The sequence below is a fragment of the Triticum urartu genome, chromosome 7A (genome assembly GCF_056163025.1).
Source record: "Triticum urartu cultivar PI428250 chromosome 7A, HENAU_Tu73, whole genome shotgun sequence".
Lineage (NCBI taxonomy): Eukaryota > Viridiplantae > Streptophyta > Magnoliopsida > Poales > Poaceae > Triticum > Triticum urartu.
The window spans coordinates 57,170,272-57,193,745 of record NC_141879.1 but is presented as its reverse complement, the minus strand read 5'-3'; the positions used below and the strand labels follow the sequence as shown (position 1 = coordinate 57,193,745).

The window sequence follows — 23,474 nt, the reverse complement described above, 5'->3', positions numbered from 1 at the left end:
ATTCTTGCTTATCAGTTTGATTGACCTCTATTTCTTGTAAAGTGGTTGTGGCAGGAACAAGGGAATGATTTCTGTGGATACTACATCTGCGAGTCCATCCGCCACACGACCTGTGAGCGGGGCGGGTACTCTAACGAACAATATGAAGTACGTAAATAACAACATTCACAATTTTATTTTATTACCATCATTTGTGTTGAGTTTCATTCATTTATATATATATGTATTGACCCCCTTCTTCAAATTAGATGTTTCGGAAGCGGGATGAACTCCTAGCACCAGCTCGCATGCGAGCAATTCAAGAGGAATTGGCGGCATTCTTTCTTGACCACGTGATCCCTGAAGACGGAGAATTCTATGTGGACCCTAAGTCCGTATGATTATATTTGTAAGAGATAATTATTGTATATATGTAGCCGGTAGTGTCAGATAGATATACGAGAACTTGTTGTTCGACCAATCTCTCGGAGAAGGAGAGGTGGTCGATATCACTTCTCTCTGTATATATGCATATATGTTCATGACGATCTTCTGTTTCCTTCGTTTGCTTACTAGCTAGCTAGCGTGTCTAGTCCTCTCTATATACGTATGTATAGTACGTAGCGTCGACCAAGCACGGACATAAGAGAGGACACTTCTCTCTATTAATTATAACTAGCTAACACAATATATGAAATACCTAAATTAACCCCCCAAAACCCCCAACCCCCCCCCCCCTTTCAAAAAAAACAAAAACCCCAGCCACAGAGTGCTGACGCGTGGATGCCTATTGGTCCCGGTTGGTGCCACCAACCGGGACCAAAGGGTCTCCTGACTGGGCTCTGCGCACTGCCCACGTGGAGGGCCTTTAGTCCCGGTTCTGGATTGAACTGGGACTAAAGGGGGGACGTATTAGTACCGACACTTTAGTCCCGGTTCCGGAACCGGGACTAAAGGCCCTTACGAACCGGGACTATAGGCCCTTTTTCTACCAGTGTCCTTTTGAATTTCCTTTGGGTATGATGGAAAAACTGGTAGCTAACCCTTTTACAGGAGATGGAACGAAGCATCCTGATGAGCACTTAATATATGTGGATGAAGTTTGTGGATTATTTAAGCTTGCAGGTATACCCGATGATGTTGCTAAGAAGAAGGTCTTCCCTTTATCTTTGAAGGGAGACGCATTGATATGGTATAGGCTATGTGATGATATGAGATCATGGGACTATAAAAGATTGAAGTTGGAATTTCATCAAAAGTATTACCCTATGCATCTTGTTCATCGTGATCGCAATTATATATATAATTTCTGGCCTCGCGAAGGAGAAAGCATCGCTCAAGCTTGGGGGAGGCTTAAATCAATGTTATATTCATGCCCCAATCATGAGCTTCCGAGAGAAATAATTATGCAAAGTTTTTATGCTCGGATTTCTGAAAACAATCGCACCATGCTTGATACTTCTTGTGCTGGCTCTTTTATGATGAGGACTATTGAGTTCAGATGGAATTTACTGGATAGAATTAAACACAACTCTGAAGATTGGGACCTCGACGAAGGTAAGGAGTCAGGTATGACACCTAAGTTTGATTGTGTTAAATCTTTTATGGATACCGATATTTTCCGTAAGTTTAGCACTAAATATGGACTTGACTCTGAGATAGTAGCTTCTTTCTGTGAATCTGTTGCTACTTATGTTGATCTCCCTAAGGAGAAGTGGTTTAAATATCATCCTCCCATAGAAGTAAAAGTAGCTGCACCTATTAAAGTTGAAGAAAGGACTGTCACTTATAATGATCCTATTATTCCTACTTCTTATGTTGAGAAACCACCTTTCCCTGTTAGAGTAAAGGATCATGCTAAAGCTTCAAATGTTGTTCGTAAAAGCAATATTAGAACTTATACACCTCCTGAGCAAGTTAAAGTAGTACCTAATATTGCTATTGTTAAAGATCTCTTGTCTGATAATATTGATGGGCATGTTATTCAGTTCGAAGGTGAAACTGCTAGAATTGCTAAACCTTGTGATAAAGATAAACATAGACCTGTGGTAGGCGTGCCTGTTATTTCTGTTAAAATAGGAGATCATTGTTATCATGGCTTATGTGATATGGGTGCTAGTGCTAGTGTAATACCTATTGACTTATATGAAGAAATTAAGAATGAAATTGCACCTGCTGAGTTAGAAGATATTGATGTCACAATTAAACATGCCAATAGAGATACTATTTCACCAATTGGAATTGTTAGAGATGTTGAAGTCTTGTGTGGGAAAACTAAATATCCTGCTGATTTTCTTGTTCTTGGTTCCCCACAAGATAGCTTTTGTCCCATTATATTTGGTAGACCCTTCTTAAACACTGTCAATGCTACCATAGATTGCACAAAGAATGTTGTTACTGTTGGCTTGGATGATATGGTTCATGAGTTTAATTTCTCTAAATTTAGTAAACAACATCGTGAGGAAGAATTACCTAGTAAGGATGAAATTATTGGTCTTGCTTCTATTGCCGTACCTCCTAGTGATCCTTTAGAAAACTATTTGCTAGACCATGAAAATGATATGTTCATGAATGAAAGAAGGGAAATAGATGAGGTATTCTTTAAACAGGAACCTATTCTGCAACACAATTTGCCTGTTGAAATTTTAGGGGATCCTCCTCCACCCAAGGGTGATCCCGTGTTTGAGCTTAAATCTTTGCCTGATAATCTTAAATATGCTTATCTTGATGAAAAGAAGATATATCTTGTTATTATTAGTGCTAACCTTTCAGAGCATGAAGAAGAAAGATTATTGAAAACTCTGAAGAAGCATCATGCTGCTATTGGATATACTCTTGATGATCTTAAGGGCATTAGTCCCACTTTATGTCAACATAAAATAAATTTGGAAGCAGATGCCAAACCAGTTCGTGATCCTCAACGACGTCTGAATCCTAAAATGAAAGAAGTGGTAAGAAAAGAAATACTCAAGCTTCTGGAGGCAGGTATAATTTATCCCGTTGCTGATAGTGAGTGGGTAAGTCCTGTCCATTGTGTCCCGAAGAAGGGAGGTATTACTGTTGTTACTAATGATAAAGATGAATTGATTCCATAAAGAATTATCATAGGTTATAGGATGGTAATTGATTTCCGCAAATTAAATAAAGCTACTAAGAAAGATCATTACCCCTTACCTTTTATTGATCAAATGATAGAAAGATTATGCAAACATACACACTATTGCTTTCTAGATGGTTATTCTGGTTTCTCTCAAATACCTGTGTCGGCTAGAGATCAATCAAAGACTAATTTTACATGACCTTTTGGTACTTTTGGTTATAGACGTATGCCTTTTGGTTTATGTAATGCACCTGCTACCTTTCAAAGATGCATGATGGCTATATTCTCTAACTTTTGTGAAAAGATTTGTGAGGTTTTCATGGACGACTTTTCCGTCTATGGTTCCTCTTTTGATGATTGCTTGAGCAATCTTGATCGAGTTTTGCAGAGATGTGAAGAAACTAATCTTGTCTTGAATTGGGAAAAGTGACACTTTATGGTTAATGAAGGTATTGTCTTGGGGCATAAAGTTTCTGAAAGAGGTATTGAAGTTGATAAAGCCAAGGTTGATGCTATTGAAAAGATGCCATGTCCCAAGGACATCAAAGGTATAAGAAGTTTCCTTGGTCATGCTAGATTTTATAGGAGGTTCATTAAGGACTTCTCAAAAAAATTCTCGGCCTCTGAGTAATCTATTGCAAAAAGATATACCATTTGTCTTTGATGATGATTGTGTAGAAGCATTTGAAATACTTAAGAAAGCATTAGTCTCTGCACCTGTTGTCCAGCCACCTGATTGGAATTTACCCTTTGAAATTATGTGTGATGCTAGTGATTATGCTGTAGGTGTTGTTCTAGGGCAAAGAGTTGATAAGAAATTAAATGTTATTCATTATGCTAGTAAGACTCTAGACAATGCTCAAAGAAATTATGCTACTACTGAAAAAGAGCTTTTAGCAGTTGTATTTGCTTGTGATAAGTTCAGATCTTATATTGTTGATTCTAAAGTAATTATTCACACTGATCATGCTGCTATTAAATATCTTATGGAAAAGAAAGATGCTAAACCTAGACTTATTAGATGGGTTCTCTTGCTACAAGAATTTGATTTGAATATTGTTGATAGAAAGGGAGCTGAGAACCCCGTTGCAGACAACTTGTCTAGGTTAGAGAATGTTCTTGATGACCCACTATCTATTAATGATAGCTTTCCTGATGAACAATTAAATGTTATAAGTACTTCTCGTAGTACTCCATGGTATGCTGATTATGCTAATTATATTGTTGCTAAGTTTATACCACCTAGCTTCACATACCAACAAAAGAAAATGTTTTTCTATGATTTAACACATTACTTTTGGGGTGACCCACATCTTTATAAAGAAGGAGTAGATGGTGTTATTAGACGTTGTGTACCTGAGCATTAACAGGAACAGATCCTACACAAGTGTCATTCCGAGGCTTATGGAGGACACCACGCTGGAGATAGAACTGCACATAAGGTATTGCAATGCGGTTTTTATTGGCCTACTCTCTTCAAGGATGCCCGTAAGTTTGCCTTGTCTTGTGATGAATGTCAAAGAATTGGTAATATTAGTAGACGTCAAGAAATGCCTATGAATTATTCACTTGTTATTGAACCATTTGATGTTTGGGGCTTTGATTATATGGGACCTTTTCCTGCCTCTAATGGATACACACATATTCTAGTGGCTGTTGATTATGTTACTAAGTGGGTAGAAGCTATTCCAACTAGTAGTGCTGATCATAACACTTCTATTAAAATGCTTAAGGAAGCTATTTTCCCGAGGTTTGGAGTCCCTAGATATTTAATGACTGATGGTGGTTCACACTTTATTCATGGTGCCTTCCGTAAAATGCTTGCTAAGTATGATGTTAATCATAGAATTGCATCTCCTTATCACCCTCAGTCTAGTGGTCAAGTAGAGTTGAGAAATAGAGAGCTCAAATTAATTTTGCAAAAGACTGTTAATAGGTCTAGAAAGAATTGGTCTAAGAAACTTGATGATGCATTATGGGCTTATAGAACTGCATATAAAAAATCCTATGGGTATGTCTCCGTATAAAATGGTTTATGGAAAAGCATGTCACTTACCTCTCGAACTAGAACATAAGGCATATTGGGCTATTAAAGAGCTCAACTATGATTTTAAACTTGCCGATGGGAAGAGGTTATTTGATATTAGCTCACTTGATGAATGGAGAACCCAAGCTTACGAAAATGCCAAGTTGTTTAAAGAAAAAGTTAAAAGATGGCATGACAAAAGGATACAAAAGCGTGAGTTTAATGTACGTGATTATGTATTGCTATACAACTCTCGTTTAAGATTTTTTGCAGGAAAACTTCTCTCTAAGTGGGAAGGCCCCTATGTTATCGAAGAGGTATATCGTTCCGGTGCCATAAAAATAAACAACTTCGAGGGCGCAAATCCGAAGGTGGTAAATGGTCAAAGAATTAAACATTATATCTCAAGTAATCCCATAAATGTTGAAACCAATATTATTGAAACCGTAACCTCGGAGGAATACATAAGGGACACTTTCTGGAACGTTTCAGACTCCGAAAAGGAATAGGTATGTGGTACGGTAAGTAAACCGACTCCAAAACAGTTTTTAAGGCAATATTTCTCCGTTTTGGAATATTTAGAAAAATAGAAAAATAAAAAGGAGTCCGGGAAGGACACGAGGGCCCCACGAGGGTGGTGGGCGCGCCCCCCTACCTCGTGAGCACCTCGTGTGCCTTCCGGACTCCGTTTTCTTGCACGTTACGTATTTTGGTCGGTAAAAATTCATTATATATTCTCCCGAAGGTTTTGACTCCTGTATCACGCAAACCTCCTCTGTTCTTGTTTTGAGCTGTTTTCTGTCAGGGTTTTCCAGGCTAGGCATCATGTCGTCTCCCTCCTCCAACAATGGTGACAACGACGCTTGGCTAATGAAGATAGATCTGAAGAGGGAAGAACCCACGAGGGCCAACAAGGATGAAAGGATCAAGAAGGCCATGGAGGATCAAGCTTCGGCAGCAAAAGACATCCTTCAACTTGATCATAACCTTCTTACCCCAACTGAGATCGAAGCTTTCAAGATGATTGAGTTAGCTTGTATATAAAACAAGTATCTCACACAAGAAAATATTTTGTTGAAGGAGCATATTGTCGCACTCAAGGGCATTATTCGCAAGTTGGAGGACCTCTTACGCTCGATGTGCGATTAACCGTCACCACCACCTTCTTCACCAACCAAGGAGATATAATCACATGGGTATGGGCACTCCCCTTGTCAACTGCGAAGCTTGGGGGAGGTGCCCCGGTATCGTATCACAATCACAACTTCTATCTTTACCGTTTTTCTTAGTTCGATCCTATTAGTAGTATCTTGATTTAGTAGAATAAAGTTTATGGCATGATCTTGTTTTGAGTTTTTCTTTATGATCTCTCTTTGTAATCGAGTTCGTGAGCTATATATAATAAAGATTAGTGTTGAGTCAAGGGCTTGATTATTTTGCCATGATCTTGGGTGAATAAAAGAAAAGAGAAAAAGAATAAAAAGAAACAAAGAGTTCATATTGATCTTATTGAGAGTAATGACTTCACATAGAAAGAGTATGATGATTAAAAGTTGTTGGGAGTTGGCAGACATAGCTTCGGTCATTGTTGCAATTAATAGGAAGTAATAAGGAAAGAGAGGTTTTCACATATAGATATATTATCATTGACATCTTTTATGATTGGGGGCACTCATTAAAATATAACATGCTAAAGAGTTGATGTTGGACAAGGAAGACAACGTAATGAGTTGTGTCTTTCTTATATCTGAGATAAAGTATGTTGTCATGGATCCTCTAACTTGTTGAGCTTGCCTTTCCCCCTCTTGCTAACCAATTCTCAGCACCAAGTAGAGATACTACTTGTGCTTCCAAATACCCTTAAACCAGTTTTGCCATGAGAGTGCACCATATCAACCCATGGATTGAGTACGATCCTTCAAGTAAGTTTTCATCGGTGCAAAGCAATAAAAATTGCTCTAAATATGTATGATTGATTGGTGTGGGAGAAATAAGCTTTATACTATCTTGTGATGTGGAAGTAATAAAAGCGACGGACTGCATAATAAAGGTTCATATCACAAGGGGCAATATAAAGTGACGTTCTTTCGCATTGAGATTTTATGCATCCAACCATAAAAGCGCATGTCAACCTCTGCTTCCCTCTGCGAAGGGCCTCTCTTTTATTATTATCTTCTACCTTATGCAAGAGTCACGGTGATCTTCACCTTTCCTTTTTCATTTTATCCTTTGGCAAGCTCGGCATGTTGGAAAGAACATGATATATATATATATATATATATATATATATATATATATATATATCTAATTGGATGTAGGGGAGCATGAACCATTATTGTTGACATTACCCTTGAGGTAAAAGGTTGTGGGGCAAAACTATAAGCCCCTATCTTTCTCTGTGTCTGATTAAAACTTCATAACCACAAGTATTGCGTGAGTGTTAGCAATTATGAAGGACTAAATGATAGTTGAGTATGTGGACTTGCTTTTTAGCTCTGACATAGACTCTTTTCGACGTGATGATAAATTGCAATTGCTTTAATGACTGGGATTATAGTTTGTCGGAGCCCAATAAGATTTATGATTTATACTTTTGCATTGTGAATAGATCATCACTTGAACATAAGTAATCATATGAAAAAAATCTATATATATTGTTGTAATAAGAATAATCATGATGCCTTCATGTCCGTATTTTATTTTTATCGACGCCTCTACCTCTAAACATGAGGACATATTTATTGTTATCGGCTTTTCGCTTGAGGACAAGCGAGGTCTAAGCTTGGGGGAGTTGATACGTGCATTTTGCATCATGCTTTTATATCGATATCTATTGCATTATGGACTGTTATTTCACTTTATGCCACAATACTTATGGCTATTCTCTCTTATTTTACAAGGTTTACATAAGGAGGGAGAATGCCGGCAGCTGGAATTCTGGGCTGGAAAAGGAGCAAATATTAGAGACCTATTCTGCGCAACTCCAAAAGTCCTGAAACTCCACGGAACATCCTAAAATAAATAAAGAAAAATCCTCGCCAAAGATGAAGGCTAGGGGGCCCACACCCTTCTCACGAGGGTGGGGGCGCGCCCCCCCCTAGGGCGCGCCCCCCAACCTCGTGGGCCCCCTGGTGGCTCTCCGACGTCCATCTTCTCCTATATGAAGTCTTTCGATGAGAAAAAAATAAGAAGGAACTTTCCGGGACGAGACTCCGCACCACGAGGCGGAACCTTGGCGGAACCAATCTAGAGCTCCGGCAGAGCTGTTCTGCCGGGGATACTTCCCTCCGGGAGGGGAAAATCATCACCATCGTCATCACCAACGCTCCTCTCATCGGGAAAGGGCAATCTCCATCAACATCTTCACCAGCACCATCTCATCTCCAAACCCTAGTTCATCTCTTATATCCAATTCTTGTCTCAAAGTCCGGGATTGGTGCTAGTAGGTTGCTAGTAGTGTTGATTACTCCTTGTAGTTGATGCTAGTTGGTTTATTTGGTGGAAGATCATATGTTCAGATCCTATATGCATATTATTACCCCTCTGATTATGAACATGAATATGCTCTGTGAGTAATTACGTTTGTTCCTGAGGACAAGGGAGAAGTCTTGCTATGAGTAGTCATGTGAATTTGGTATTCGTTTGATAGTTTGATAAGATGTATGTTGTCTAGCCTCTAGTGGTGTTATGTGAACGTCGACTACATAAAATTTCACCATTATTTGGGCCTAGAGGAAGGCATTGGGAAGTAATAAGTAGATGATGGGTTGCTAGAGTGACAGAAGCTTAAACCCTAGTTTATGCGTTGCTTCGTAAGGGGCTGATTTGGATCCACATGTTTCATGCTATGGTTAGGTTTACCGTAATACTTTTGTTGTAGTTGCGGATGCTTGCAATAGAGGTTAATCATAAGTGGGATGCTTGTTCAAGTAAGAACAGCACCCAAGCACCGGTCCACCCACATATCAAATTATCAAAGTATCGAACGCGAATCATATGAAAGTGATAAAAACTAGCTTGACGATATTGCCATGTGTCCTCGGGAGCGCTTTTCCCTATATAAGAGTTTGTTCCGGCTTGTCCTTTGCTACAAAAAGGATTGGGCCACCTTGCTGCACTTTATTTACTTTTGTTACTTGTTGCTCGTTACAATTTATCCTATCACAAAACTGTCTGTTACCACTTATTTCAGTACTTGCAGAGAATACCTTGCTGAAAACCGCTTATCATTTTCTTCTACTCCTCGTTGGGTTCGACACTCTTACTTATCGAAAGGACTACGATAGACCCCCTATACTTGTGGGTCATCAGTCCCTACTGCCTTTATAATGTGAACATATCACATATGTGTGGCATCAGCATGCAATATTTCATTTTGCACTTTCACATGACTATGTTACTTGCCGCATTTTGTTGTATTGTATGAGCCATCACACACAGAGAGGGAAAGCAAACTCGATGCCGGGTCCATCTAACAACTTGGTAGAAAGGAAAGGAGTACTGGAGGGCCAGCATGGGGCAAACCATGGTGCACGGTATCAACTCAGGCTGCAGGTGGAGGTGGGTTTAAGTGGGACTAACTCCCCCATCCCACTTAAGGACGAGACTTGCCTGCTCCCCCGGCGTGCGCCCATCCGTGCTCCCGCATACATGGCATAATTTGATTGGAACAAAATAAGGCCCGACCACACCCCTTTAAAATCAGGGGGGAGATGATTAGATTGGAAAGAAAAAAGAGAAAAAGCCAACCGTAGGATGGAGTGGGAGCACGGATGGGAGCATGAGGAGGGAGAAGGCAAGCCGGATCCCCCACTTAAACCATTTAACTGGGATCCCATTGGATAGAAAAATAATTAATCGGGCTATCCCACTTAATCCATTGGGAGCCCACCTCCCCTGTTAGCTAGCCAGCACAGATAAATTCTCGTTCACTAAGGAGTATTCTCGTTCACATCGGTTAGATTTTATTGCTCTATCGGAAACCGGTAGAGAGAATTTTGCACCGCAGTTTCTATCCTCTCTTGTGGGTGGTATTGATTTCGACTGGCATTGCCTCCCGCCACGAGGTATATCGGGCGGTATCTTACTGGGTGTGAGATGCGATTCCCTTGAAGTCCGGAGTGTAGTAATGGGTGACTTTGCGGTAAAGTTTCGAGTTAGGTCTAAAGTTGATGGGTTCAACTGGGCTTTGGTGGCGGTTTATGGTGCTGCACAGCCCGAGCTTAAAGCGGAGTTTCTGGCGGACCTTGTTCGGATCCGTTTGTCCGAACAGCTTCCGATTTTGGTCGGGGGTGATTTCAATATCATTAGGAGGAGAGAGGAGAAAAATAATGATAACTTTGATGGCAGGTGGTCGTTTATGTTCAATACCATTATTGAAAGCTTGGATCTAAGGGAGATAGAGCTTTCTGGTAGAAAGTTTACCTGGGCTAATGCTCTGCCAAATCCGACATATGAAAAGCTTGATCGAGTTCTCGCCAGCGTGGAGTGGGAACAGAAGTTCCCTCTTGTTACGGTGCAAGCTCTCACGCAGGGAATTTCAGATCACACACCATTGTTCGTAGACTCAGGGGAGCTGAACCATATGGGAAACAAAAACACCTTCTCATTCGAGATGGCCTGGTTTGAACGCGAGGGGTTCCTAGACCTCATACCCAGGGAATGGGCCAAGGGTGTAGGAGGAAGGACGGCGGTCGAGCGCTGGCAGAATAAAATTAGGCATTTGAGAAGTTTCTTACGGGGTTGGGCTAAGCACCTCAGTGGGGTGTATAAGATCGAGAAGGATAGGCTCCTCTCTCTTGTACAGGCCCTGGACATAAAAGCCGAATCCGCAATTTTGATGCCTTCTGAGCTCCAGGTCAAAAATGAGGCGGAGAAGAGGCTGAAAGAACTTCTCCGCGAAGAAGAATTGAAGTGGGCTTTGCGAGCTAAGGTCCGCAAAGTGGTCCAAGGGGACGCGAATACTCAATTCTTTCACCTCATTGCTAATGATAAGCACAGAAAGAAGCGGATCTTTCAGCTTGAACAGGATAAGGGTACTATTTTAGGTCAGGATAATCTCAAAACATATATTACCGAGTATTATAGACAGTTATTTGGACCTCCGGAGGATAATTGTGTGTCCCTCGATGAGTCCAGGATTGAGGACGTGCCTCAATTGTCTGCTGCTGATAATGATATACTGATAGCCCTGTTCTCAGAAAAGGAGGTGTTTGATGCTATTGCACAAATGAAAAACAATAAGGATCCCGGTCCGGATGGGTTCCTAGCCGAGTTCTATAAAAAGTGCTGACACATTATTAAGGGGGATTTACTACCTATGTTTCATGATCTATTCTCTGGACAGCTTCAATTATTTGACTTGAATTTTGGAACTATCACATTGCTCCCTAAGAAAGCGGATGCTGTGAGGATTGAGCAGTTCAGACCGATCTGCCTCCTCAATGTTAGTTTCAAAATCTTCACCAAGGTCGGGACCAATAGGCTCACACAGATTGCGCAGTCTGTGGTGCAACAATCCCAAACTGCTTTCATGCCGAACAGGAACATCCTTGAAGGGGTGGTTGTTCTTCATGAAACGCTCCATGAAATCCATTCCAAAAAATTAGATGGAGTAATTTTTAAGGTGGATTTCGAAAAAGCGTACGATAAGGTTAAGTGGCCATTCCTCCAACAGGCATTGCGTATGAAAGGTTTTGATGAAGCCTGGCGCCGCAGGTCGAATCCTTTACGCAAAAAGGGAGTGTGGGAACTAAAGTGAATGACGATATAGGTCATTACTTCCAGACACATAAAGGCCTCAGACAAGGAGATCCAATGTCCCCTATCCTGTTTAACATTGTGGTGGATATGTTAGCAATTTTGATAGGAAGGGCTAAGGAGAATGGTCAAGTAGGTGGTTTGGTACCTCATCTCGTTGATGGAGGTGTATCCATCCTTCAATACGCAGATGATACAATCATCTTTATGGAGCATGATTTGGCCAAGGCGAGAAATATGAAGCTAGTGTTATGCCTTTTTGAAAAATTGACCGGGTTAAAGATTAACTTTCATAAGAGCGAGTTGTTCTGCTTTGGTAGAGCCAAAGACGACCAGGATTCTCATAGGCAATTGTTTGGGTGCGAGTTGGGGAGTTTACCCTTCTCATACCTTGGTATTCCGATACACCATCGTAGGCTAACAAACAGAGAATGAAAGTGCATCGAGGATCGATTTGAGAAAAAACTGAGCTATTAGAAGGGTAAGCTCATGTCATACGGAGGCTGTTTGGTATTGATTAATTCGGTGCTCACGAGTATGCCTATGTTTCTCTTATCGTTCTTTGAGGTCCCAGTTGGTGTTAGGAAACGACTGGCTTCTATCGGTCACGTTTCTTTTGGCAGGGTGATGAACTTAAAAGAAAATACCGGCTTGCTAAATGGGACATCATCTATAGACCGAAAGACCAAGGGGGCCTTGGTATTGAAAATCTTGAATTTAAGAACAGATGTCTTCTTAGTAAGTGGTTGTGGAAGCTTTCTTCCGGGACTGAGGCCATGTGGGCGCAGATCCTCCGCAACAAGTACCTCCAGACTAAAACATTGTCCCAGGTCGCAGTCAGGCCGACTGATTCGCCTTTCTGGAAAGGACTAATGAAAGTCAAACAATCAATGTTCAATAGGACGAGATTTGTTATTGGAAATGGTACAAGTACACGTTTCTGGGAAGATACTTGGCTTGGAGACTCACCTTTAGCCATTCAATATTCGTCTTTATATCGGATTGCTCAATGACGTGAGGTGTTCGTGGCGACGGTATTTCAATCTGTCCCCCTTAATATTCAGTTTAGACGGTCGCTAGCGGGCAATCGTTGGGAAGAATGGCTCCATCTAGTTAGGAGACTGATGGAGGTTCAACTTTCTCACCAACCCGATGTATTACGCTGGAAGTTGACTAGTTCTGGAGTATTTACTGTCAAATCAATGTATATTGATGCTATTAATTCGAATGCTATTCCAACTTCCAAGTATGTTTGGGCTGTCAAAGTTTCTTTAAAAATTAAAGTGTTTATGTGGTTTGTCCATAAACAAGTTATTTTAACAAAGGACAACTTGATCAAGCGTAATTGGACAGGACCTACTAGGTGTAGTTTCTGTGATCGGGATGAGACGATTAAGCATTTATTCTTTGATTGCCCGTTGGCCAAAGTTCTTTGACGGACGGTCCATATTGCTTTTAATATTACTCCACCGACTTCGGTCAATGCATTATTTGGGACATGGCTTAATGGGGTTGAGCCAGACTTAGCAAGACATATTCGGGTTGGAGTTTGCGCTCTGTTGTGGACTATCTGGAATTGCAGAAATGATTTGGTTTTTAACAGAACATCACGGTTTCATTTCTTGCAGTTTATTTTCCGAGCTACGGCACTGATCCGTTCGTGGTCGCTACTCACTCCGATGGAGGCCAGGGAGCATTTGGTTACTGGATCTATCCGTTGAGAGATGGTAGCTCGAGATATCTTCAACCGGTTTGGATGGCGGTCATGTAATAGGATAGGCAATTAGTTTTTCTATCTATGTTTAGCCAGCCGGTTGTGGCACCTTTCCCTGGCTAGTTTGTGTGTCTAGCCTTTTTTCGCTCTGTGTGAGCTGCATTTATCTTTTTTCTTTCTTTAAGCTGGAGACTTTGGAACCTTGTTGGCACATTTTATTATTTGGTTAATAAGATGACCGTATGCATCACTCTGATGCAGAGGCCGGGAGCCCCCCTTTTCGAAAAAAAGGAAGTATTCAGCTAGTAGGAACATGAAACAAAGCATACATGCAAGTTATACTTCCGACTCCAGCTTCTTGCGATGCTTGTACCGGCCGTTTGCGAGTTACATGGCCACGGTTTGTACCGGCATGGCCCAGGCGCTGTCCAGCTCCTCGCCACCGTCGGGCGTCTCCAAGCACAGCGGTTGACCACCTCTTCGGCTCCTCCAAGATGAAGGACGTGGGGCACGAAGCTCGCCTGCTCGCCGGAGGCACCGCCGAGGCTTGGAGGAAGAGAACGGGCCCGGCAATGGAGAGCTCCATGGCTGCACATACGCATCGGCGCAGGTAGAAGAAGCACTTTTTCTGGCGAGCAATGCCCTGGCGTTTCAACGCTCCGGCACTCAAACGTCCTGATTTTTTCTTTATTCCAACTAACCATCGTACTATAAACACTATTCAACCCAACTGGCTTTGTAGCCCGGGCAGCAACGCATCGCCCACGTTTCAGCCAAGCACGCATGCACCATTGACTGCTGCATGCAAGCGCTCCGTTCGGCCACGCGCACGACGCGCACAGCGCGCTGCTCGCAACCGACTGCAAACAGCCTAGCTACTACTAGTACACCGCAACTAATACATGCATGTGCACGTCACGCACACCTTACGTACACACACGCACATACGCCACGTCTTCCGCTGTGCCTCGCATGTCCCACACACATCCCCGACGAGCCCGACTGCACCAGCGCGCCCTGCACGTCCTGCGCGAATCCGTCGTGCCCGACGCACGAGTCCGACCACACACACTGTGGCTTATTACAACACCCCCCCAAGCCACGGCCTAGAGAAGTCCGTCGTCATCGACGTTGGCAACAATACAATACGTGTCGTTTCCCCTACTGCCATTGGATTAAGCACCGCAAGATTGAACCCAAAACTAAGCACTTCTCCCATTGCAAGAAAGATCAATCTAGTAGGCCAAACCAAACTGATAATTCGAAGAGACTTGCAAAGATAACCCCCAGGGGGGTAGGCGCGCCCCCTGCCTCGTGGCTTCCTCGTTGGTTGCTTGACGTCCACTCCAAGTCCTCTGGACCACGTTTGTTCCAAAAATCACGCTCCCGAAGGTTTCATTTCGTTTGGCCTCCGTTTGATATTATTTTTCTGCGAAACACTGAAATGGGCAAAAAAACAGCAATTTGGGCCGAGCCTCCGGTTAATAGGTTAGTTCCAAAAATAATATAAAAGTGTACAAATAAGCCTATTAAACATCCAAAACAGAATATATAATAGCATGGAACAGTGAATAATTATAGATACATTGGAGACGTATCATACACGAAGTGCATCCAGTTTTTCTCGTAACCCTCTCAACTTTTTAGCACATGCTATATGGGTGAAATGATGATAGCATACCAAGTTTCAACCTTTTCAGAGTTCATCTGTAGTGCTTTTCAATTTCAGGGTCATTTAGCTAAAAAAATTAGTAAATGCATGAAAAATAACATATGAAGTCAGAAAGGTTCAAAATTGATGATGTGTCTTTGAATGGTGCATTTTGAACACAAAAAAGTCTGGAGTTCAAATAAGTTCAAAAAATCAAATCCCTTTGTAATAGATGAGCTTTCGTCCGAAACCCTGATACTTCGAAAGAGATTGTCCATTTTGTACATGAAGTGCATCTAGTTTTTTTCGTAACCCTCTCAACTTTTTAGCACATGCTATGTGGGTGAATTGATTATACCATGCCAATTTTCAACCTCTTCAGAGTTCATCTGAAGCGCTTTTCAATTTCAGGGTCATTTAGCTCAAAGTATGAACTAATATAAAAAAATGATCTGAAAAACTTTTATGAAACTCTAATAGCAAAAATAATAAACTAGAAAACTTTATTGAAACTCTAATAGCAAAAGGAATCAAGTAAAAAGTTTTATAAACCTCTAGTATTATTGAAACTAAAATTATATAAAATTTGTGCAACTAAAATTCTCAAAGTATTTTCTGTTTAAAAATAAAATAAAATAAATAAGTAGAAGAAAATAAAATAAATAAGTGGAAACAAAATAAAATAAACTTTAATAAAATAGATAAGTAGAAACAAAACAAAAAAATAAATAAGTAGAAAGAAAATAAAATAAAATAAACTTTAATAAAATAAATAAGTAGAAACAAAATAAACTTTAATTAAAAATAAATAAACTTTAAATAAAATAAATGAAAATAACAACAGTTAGTATTTTGTTGTATGTAGAAACAAAATAAAATAAATAAAGCAACAAAGAAAATAAAAAAGTCCACCTACTAGGCCAGCACGGCTTGAATACGACTAGAAACCCAACCATGGGACATGATTCAGGACCGCATTAGGCCCAATAGGCCCACAGGCACAAGTGACAGATTAGGCTCGAAAGCCTGTAGTTGAGACGAGCTCGAGAGGGTTGGTGCAACAATGCTTATAAACCACTCTCGAGCTCTCTCAGCTAGCAAGGTGGGACTAAACTTTTGATGCGGGGCTGCACAAGGCCTTTGGTCCCGTTTGGTGGCACCAACCGAGACTAAAGAGGTGCATTGATACCGGTTCGTGGCATCAATCGGGACTAATGCCCCCCTTTAGTCCCGGTTGGTGCTACCAACCGGGACCAAATGTCTCTTTTCAGCAGCCCTTTGATGACACCAACCGGGACTAAATGGGGTCTTTGGTCGCGGTTGGTGCCACGAACCGGGACCAATGCTCTGGCCATATAAGGTAGCACTTAGAAATTTTACGAATTCAGTCCCCCACCCCCTCCCCCGGTCCCCCCGTCCGACGACGCCGAACTCATCGACGCCGCCAGGCTGCCCCGATCAACGCCGTCCGCCGTCCCGCCGCCCGCCCGCCGTCCCACCACCGCCCCCCGCCCCGATACTATCAACCATCCTCTCAACTCCAAGGCTAGCAAGGGCGAAGAAACAACACACACATAGGCAACGCGCTTAACAGTTCATCCATCCATGAATCCGGCGCACATGTGAGAAATGGATTAACGATGATGATGATCAGTGCCCAGATCGAATGACGCATCAAGTGCGTGCGCCTTATGATTGCTAGGGAGGCGGGTAGCCGGGTACTTCAGCATACTTTATTTATTCATGTATTCAGACCAATTAAGACAAGATAAGAACATATTCAAATTTGTTGAACAGTACAGCTGTCAATTTATGAGGAGTGTCCAAAATTTTCCTAGTTTTTTATCTGATCTAATTTTTTCCAAGTACAGCCGAGCTGACGCAGAGCAATGTGTCTTCCGGCCTTACAAATAGTCCAGGGCCTCTTCGCACATCTAACGGAAGAAGAATGGCCGACTCCTCCACGCCTCACTCCAACGGCAGTGCCGTCGCCGGCGCCGACGAGGAGAACCCCTCCGTGCCCCGTTCCCTGGCGCCGCCGCGGAGGGTGGCGCTGGTGACGGGCATCACGGGGCAGGACGGGAGCTACCTGACTGAGCTGCTCCTGTCCAAGGGGTACGAGGTGCACGGCCTCATCCGCCGCTCCTCCAACTTCAACACCCAGCGCCTCGACCACATCTACCACGACCCGCACGCGACGCCCTCCGCCGCGCGCCCGCCGATGCGCCTCCACTACGCCGACCTCTCCGACTCGTCCTCCCTCCGCCGCGCGCTCGACCACGTCCTCCCCGACGAGGTCTACAACCTTGCTGCCCAGTCCCACGTCGCCGTCTCCTTCGAGGTCCCCGACTACACAGCCGACGTCACCGCCACCGGCGCGCTCCGCCTACTCGAGGCTGTCCGCCTCTCCGCCAAGCCCATGCGCTACTACCAGGCGGGGTCCTCGGAGATGTTCGGCTCCACGCCGCCGCCGCAGAGCGAGACCACGCCCTTCTACCCGCGGTCACCCTACGCGGCCGCCAAGGTCGCCGCGCACTGGTACACCGTCAACTACCGCGAGGCCTACGGCCTCTTCGCGTGCAACGGCGTGCTCTTCAACCACGAGTCCCCCCGGCGCGGCGAGAACTTCGTCACCCGCAAGATCACCCGCGCCATCGGCCGCATCAAGGTTGGGCTCCAGACCAAGGTCTTCCTCGGCAACCTCTCCGCCGCCAGGGATTGGGGCTTCGCCGGGGATTACGTCGAGGCGATGTGGCTCATGCTCCAGCAGGACAAGCCTGGCGATTATGTTGTCGCCACCGAAGAGTGCCACACGGTGGAGGAGTTCTTGCAGGCTGCTTTTGGGTACGCCGGCCTCAACTGGAAGGATCATGTGGTCATTGACAACAAGTACTTTCGCCCTTCCGAGGTGGACTGCCTTCAGGGAGATTCATCCAAGTCGAGGAGAGTGCTTGGGTGGAAGCCCAAGCTTGGCTTCCAGCAGCTAGTGGAGATGATGGTAGATAACGACATCGAGCTCGCCACGAAGGAGAAGGTCCTTGTGGATGCTGGCTACCACGACATCTAGCCTTGGAGGGGATTATCTTCGACAAGATCATCGTCGTGGCGATTTCATTGACCACCCGAGCTTTGGAGGGAAAGGACCGGATTGCTCTTTATTCAATCGAGTCCAAGGGCTTTATTGCAAAGTTCTTGGGTTTCATTGTAATTTTCTTTTCCTACTTGGTCCAAGGAGGACAATCATTCAGTTTGTGTACATTCGCCCTCATCTCGCCGGCAGGACTGGATGGTTGGGGTGATCGGAGAGATGACATTTTATTAATGTCAAGCTACTTTATAAAAAACGTCATCTCTCTAATTCTATAAAAAAATATAATGACTATGATTAAAAAGGTTGTATGAACTACAAAAAATAAAAATTGTCATGCTAAACTTTAAAACTGCAATCCTCGGGTTAAAAATGCCATGAAAAAAAACACAAATCTATAAATTGAGAAAATGCCATGCTGTGAAAAAAATTGCCGCGCGACTTTATAAAATTGTCATCTTCTAGATAATTTTTTTTATCTAGATAAGCCCGAAAAAAAACTGTCATGCCATTAAAAATATGCCATCCTATTTGTAATAAAAAATTCCATTCTCTCAAAAATTAAAATGTCATCCTATTATTGATAAAAAATTCCATCCTATTATTAAATAAAAATGCCATGCACTCGGAATAAAAAGTACCATGCCAATAAAAATAAAAATGTCTTCTCTTAATAATAAAAAATGCCATGCTAACTTTTTGACATTCAAAAAATTCCAAGATTTGACAAACAAAAATAACATATTTATAAAAAGTTCACAAATTTCGAAAATGTGCATGGGTTTAAAAAATCACGAAACTGAAAGTGTTCATGGATTTTGAAAAATGTTTTTGATTTCAAAAAACAATTAAGAATTTGAAGAAGATTGGGAAAAAAGTTCACATATTTCGAAAAATAAAGATCATGGGTTTGACCAAAACTCATTGATTTTGGAAAATGTCCATGGATTTGAAAAAGGTTCGCGGAATTTGATATAAAGTTCGTGAATTTGGAAAAAGATCACCGATTTTCAAAAAAGGGTCATGAATTTGAAAAAATATCATTGATCAATAAAAAGTTCATGAATTTGAAAATAATTACATGTTTTCCTAAAAGGATCATGATTTTTTTATAAAAAATCATGAATTTGGAAAAGGTTCAGTCTTTTGAAAAATGATAATAAAAGGAAGAAAAAAACTAAAAATAAAAAGGAAATGGAAATGGAAAAAAGAAAAACCAAAAACCAAACAAAAGCCAGTCTAGAAAACCAAGAAACAAAACAATTTCTAGAAGCTTCCCAAAAACTACTTGGGAAGCTTCTGGATGCTTTCATAAAACCGGGAAAGAAATCTTCCCAATAGCCTTTGAGGGCTTGCACAATAGCCTTTATCATGTGTTGAAATATTCCCACTTCTTCGGATCGCATTGCTCCCCTTCTTGAAGATGCTATCTTGCTTCCTCGCAGCATCCCCGGGTTTGGATCGAGAGGTGTTCGACTTTTTAGTTGTATTTTTTTCTCTGTTTGGTTTGGTCTAAGCACCCCTTGTCTCTCTGCTCGGGGTACCATGCCCACGCCTTTCTATGTACTAGATGATACCACGCGCGTTGCTGCGGGAACACATGTTAAATTTTAAGATGCTTACTTGAATTATCGGTTGGAGAACTATAACATATCATTGAAAGTCCATGTGATTATGACAAACAAAATTGGCTTGCTTCCAAACACACGTGATTGATATAAATATGGATAACATTTTCGAACATTGAAAATAATTGTTTTCTGTAGGAATATGAAGAATTAGTGAACCACAAAGTTATGCTGAAAAAATTTGTTTAATGTGAACAACCCAATATCACATGGTAACATACAGTAAGGTGAACCACAATGTTATGCATAACTTTTGAGCGTTACACCTTATCTTACATAACAGATTAACAGTACTATATGGCAAGCAAAATTAGAGTCAACATGAGACCTACATGCCTAAAGGAATTTTTATACATATATAGTAGGTAGACGCTGGTTGAAATCTTGAAGATACTATGTTTTCTATAGATGGTATTTCTTATACCATGTTTTTTTGCAAATATATTTCCTCATCATGTGAACGGAATTGAGCTGTTCAATTATTCAATATTTTTGTGTGTGTATTTCTTTCATCATGTTAAGATCTTGAACAGAATGGAGCTGATCAATTCTTCAATAATCTGATCTTTCATACAACAAATGTTATTATCATGATGGGAAACGAAATGTTCCACAGTAGACCATAGCAATATATCTCACCAAAAGTAAGTAATAATTACCTTAAGCCCTTGAAATCAAATTATAGCCAAGAAAGGATGTAAACAAAAGTGCAGTAGTAGAAGAATGGACATCCACTGAAAAACATGAAGAAACAAAGGTTATGAGACATGAGATTCAATACCATCGGTAAAATTATGAGATAATAATTTGTGTTGAAAAACTGCAAAAAAATCCATGAGGGAGAGAGAGAAGCTGTTGTTTCCCAGTTGTAGATTCAACCCCGGAAGTCTTTCTTCTCCTTATATGCGTTGGCAATGGTCCTGCCATTTTCATCAAAAAAATAGTAAATAGTATATTATTACTAATGAAAACAACACTTTCTATGTCATGTGTAGACTACATCACAAATAGCAAGCACACAACCATTAATATATGCTTCCCTAACATGCAACCAAAGTCTGATGAAAGAACATCGTGTAAATCTGAATCACCTTCGAACATATAGTCAAATAAACCATGAAAAAGGACATGATGCCTATGGGTGCTATAAATGAAAAGTAGAGATGCTAATTCCAATATTGCATCACTTTGCTCATCTTCCTCTCAGCACCTACAAAGGGTACATGTCAACTATAAAACAAAAGCAAAAGCCTGAGTTTGGCATTGAGGGAAGTGTACCGTACGTGGTACCTGAAGGGTACAACTTGTTCTTGCATTGATTGTGTTGAGATTGGATATCCACATGTATGGAGAAGTGTCTGCATATTAGAATACAACGAAAACAATGTCGAGATGGAAGAGATCAATTTAGTATGTCATACTCATTTCCAATCATATTATGACATGGAAATCGCAACATGGAACCAAGTAAGGATACCAAGACCAATTAGCACCTAAAACTTAAAGATAAGGATGGGGCTCACCAGGCATCCCGACGACTTCAAAAGGATGGTGTAGCTGGTCGTGGAGAAGATCCTAATGGATAACTATATCCATCGGGGCAAGATAGCTGCAGCTAAAACTCCTAACCATGTCAAGTTAGTTGCTACTGCATGAACGCAAGAGAGGACAACCTGGATCCAAAGGAGGTGCTAGAAGATCAAAGGAGGTGTTAGAAGATCAATGGAAGAGGGATAATATATGGGTCGTCGGTGGTGCCTATGCGGAAGAATGTGAGTGGACAGGAATGAAGAGATCAAGAGATAACTTTAATTGCCTCTTGGTGGTAAATGGAGATTAATTGCAAAATTGGGAAGAAATTATGATGCCTTCGGTTACCCAACAGGTCGAGAGGAGAAAGGAGTTGAAGTCTGAAGAGTAAATGGGAAGTGATGCTACCGGAGGAAGGAGAAACAAAATGTATCAAGGCCACCATGTAATTGGGTGATGTATGGTTGTGTGGTCTTTTTTTAATAAGAAACACTCGCGGCAAAGGAAAAAAATATTGAAGAATAGAATACTTGACCTGACCTGATAGAAAACGTCCCGGTAGTCCAAAATTTCATAGTTGCAGAAACTCAGCTTCCCAAAAAAAAAAATTATCCATTGCCATAGTAGGAGGTCACAGCTAGAGGGAGACAAAGTTGTCGCTAACTGCAGCTGCAGGTGCTGGATCCAATCCACGCCATGGCTGAGACTGTACAGTCACCAGCATCATTACATAATCCGTGAAATCACCATACAAATCCACGAGGATTATCTGAGCTAGATAAACATAAGTAAAGCTAGTACATAGTGTGCATGCTTATATTAGTTGTGAACTTGTGATTCAGTAAAGCCGGCTGGATACTTCAGAGTGTCAATCCATCAAGGGATCTGCTTGAGGGTTAGCCCGCTTCTATATACAATGAAACAAAACCATAGATGTCCTAGACATACTGCATCAGCGCCGGCAAAAAGGAAATCTACTTGACCACGTCCACCTACATTTGTTAGCACGAAGACAGTAAAGCAAAATGAGCACCATGGAATCAGCGATCGTGCTAGACTGGGAGAAACGTCGGAGATGAGCGACCAGCGGCCAGAGCCGAAGGAAACCGTGGCCCGACACAATCTCAGCGAGCCATTGGAGGCGGATCGGTAGTCGCCGGCCCGGAGACCGTCGGAGAAGGACCTGCCGTAGGGGCATGTGATGTGATCTCGGACGCCGCGCCAAAAGCAGAGGGCACCTAGGCTAGGCCAGCGGTGCAGCCGGAGGGGCATCAGACGGTAGCCTGCTCGCCGAGTGGGAAGCCGCCGCGGTCCTGCCTGAAGGACGTGAGACGGGATCCTGGCAGCCGCATACGACCGTCCAGAGGAGGAATGGGGTGATGCGTTGGGCTGAATCTGGGAGAGAGACATCCGTGATGACTCTGTCGTCGGTCCTACAATAGGTAACTGAGCGCTAACGTGGCTGCTATGTACTGTCGTGGGTCCTGCATGTAAGCGGGTAAAGAAGTGCTGATTTGGCTGGCTGATGATGTGGATAGCTTGCATGCTTAGATAAATAGGTTAGTGGGGATGAACTTCTTAGGTATATAGGATGCGTGTGTGGCATTTGTTGTGCCCTCTTATGAAATCATTATGTTTCCTTCTATAAATGAAATGATACACCAACTTTGCGTGTTCGCGAAAAAACGAGGAAATGGTAGGTGTGCACTAGATCCCTTTGGACCTGGAGAATATGTGGCAGGACAAAATGGTTGATGATTTGTAATCAACCATGTCGTTCGCATCAACAAATAGCATGGGCACAAGCACAAACACGTGACAAATTTTAGTTCTCAACCAGTCACCATACATACGCTTTGACTCGAACACAACCACATCGATCCGAATTCGGAAGTAAAAGTCTTAACCTCCTGCTCAGTTGCTCCCAAAGATTATGCGCGCCGACCCTCAAATTAAAAAAAGTTTATGCAGATCGACGAGAAGGAAGCCATGGATGTGC

At 42.1% G+C, this 23,474-nt stretch overlaps 1 protein-coding gene across 1 annotated transcript; it reads left to right on the top strand.

Annotated features, from left to right (window-relative positions):
- Positions 1–17,162: 17,162 nt before the first annotated feature.
- LOC125526520 (GDP-mannose 4,6 dehydratase 1) lies at positions 17,163–18,526 on the top strand. The gene has a single exon (XM_048691194.2). The coding sequence runs from the start codon at positions 17,178–17,180 to the stop codon at positions 18,294–18,296; it is 1,119 nt and encodes a 372-aa protein (XP_048547151.2). The 5' UTR covers positions 17,163–17,177; the 3' UTR covers positions 18,297–18,526.
- The last annotated feature ends 4,948 nt before the right edge of the window (positions 18,527–23,474 follow it).

Excerpts from the sequence above, each read along its gene's own strand:
- LOC125526520 (XM_048691194.2), top strand. The coding sequence starts at position 17,178 with ATGGCCGACTCCTCCACGCCTCACTCCAACGGCAGTGCCGTCGCCGGC.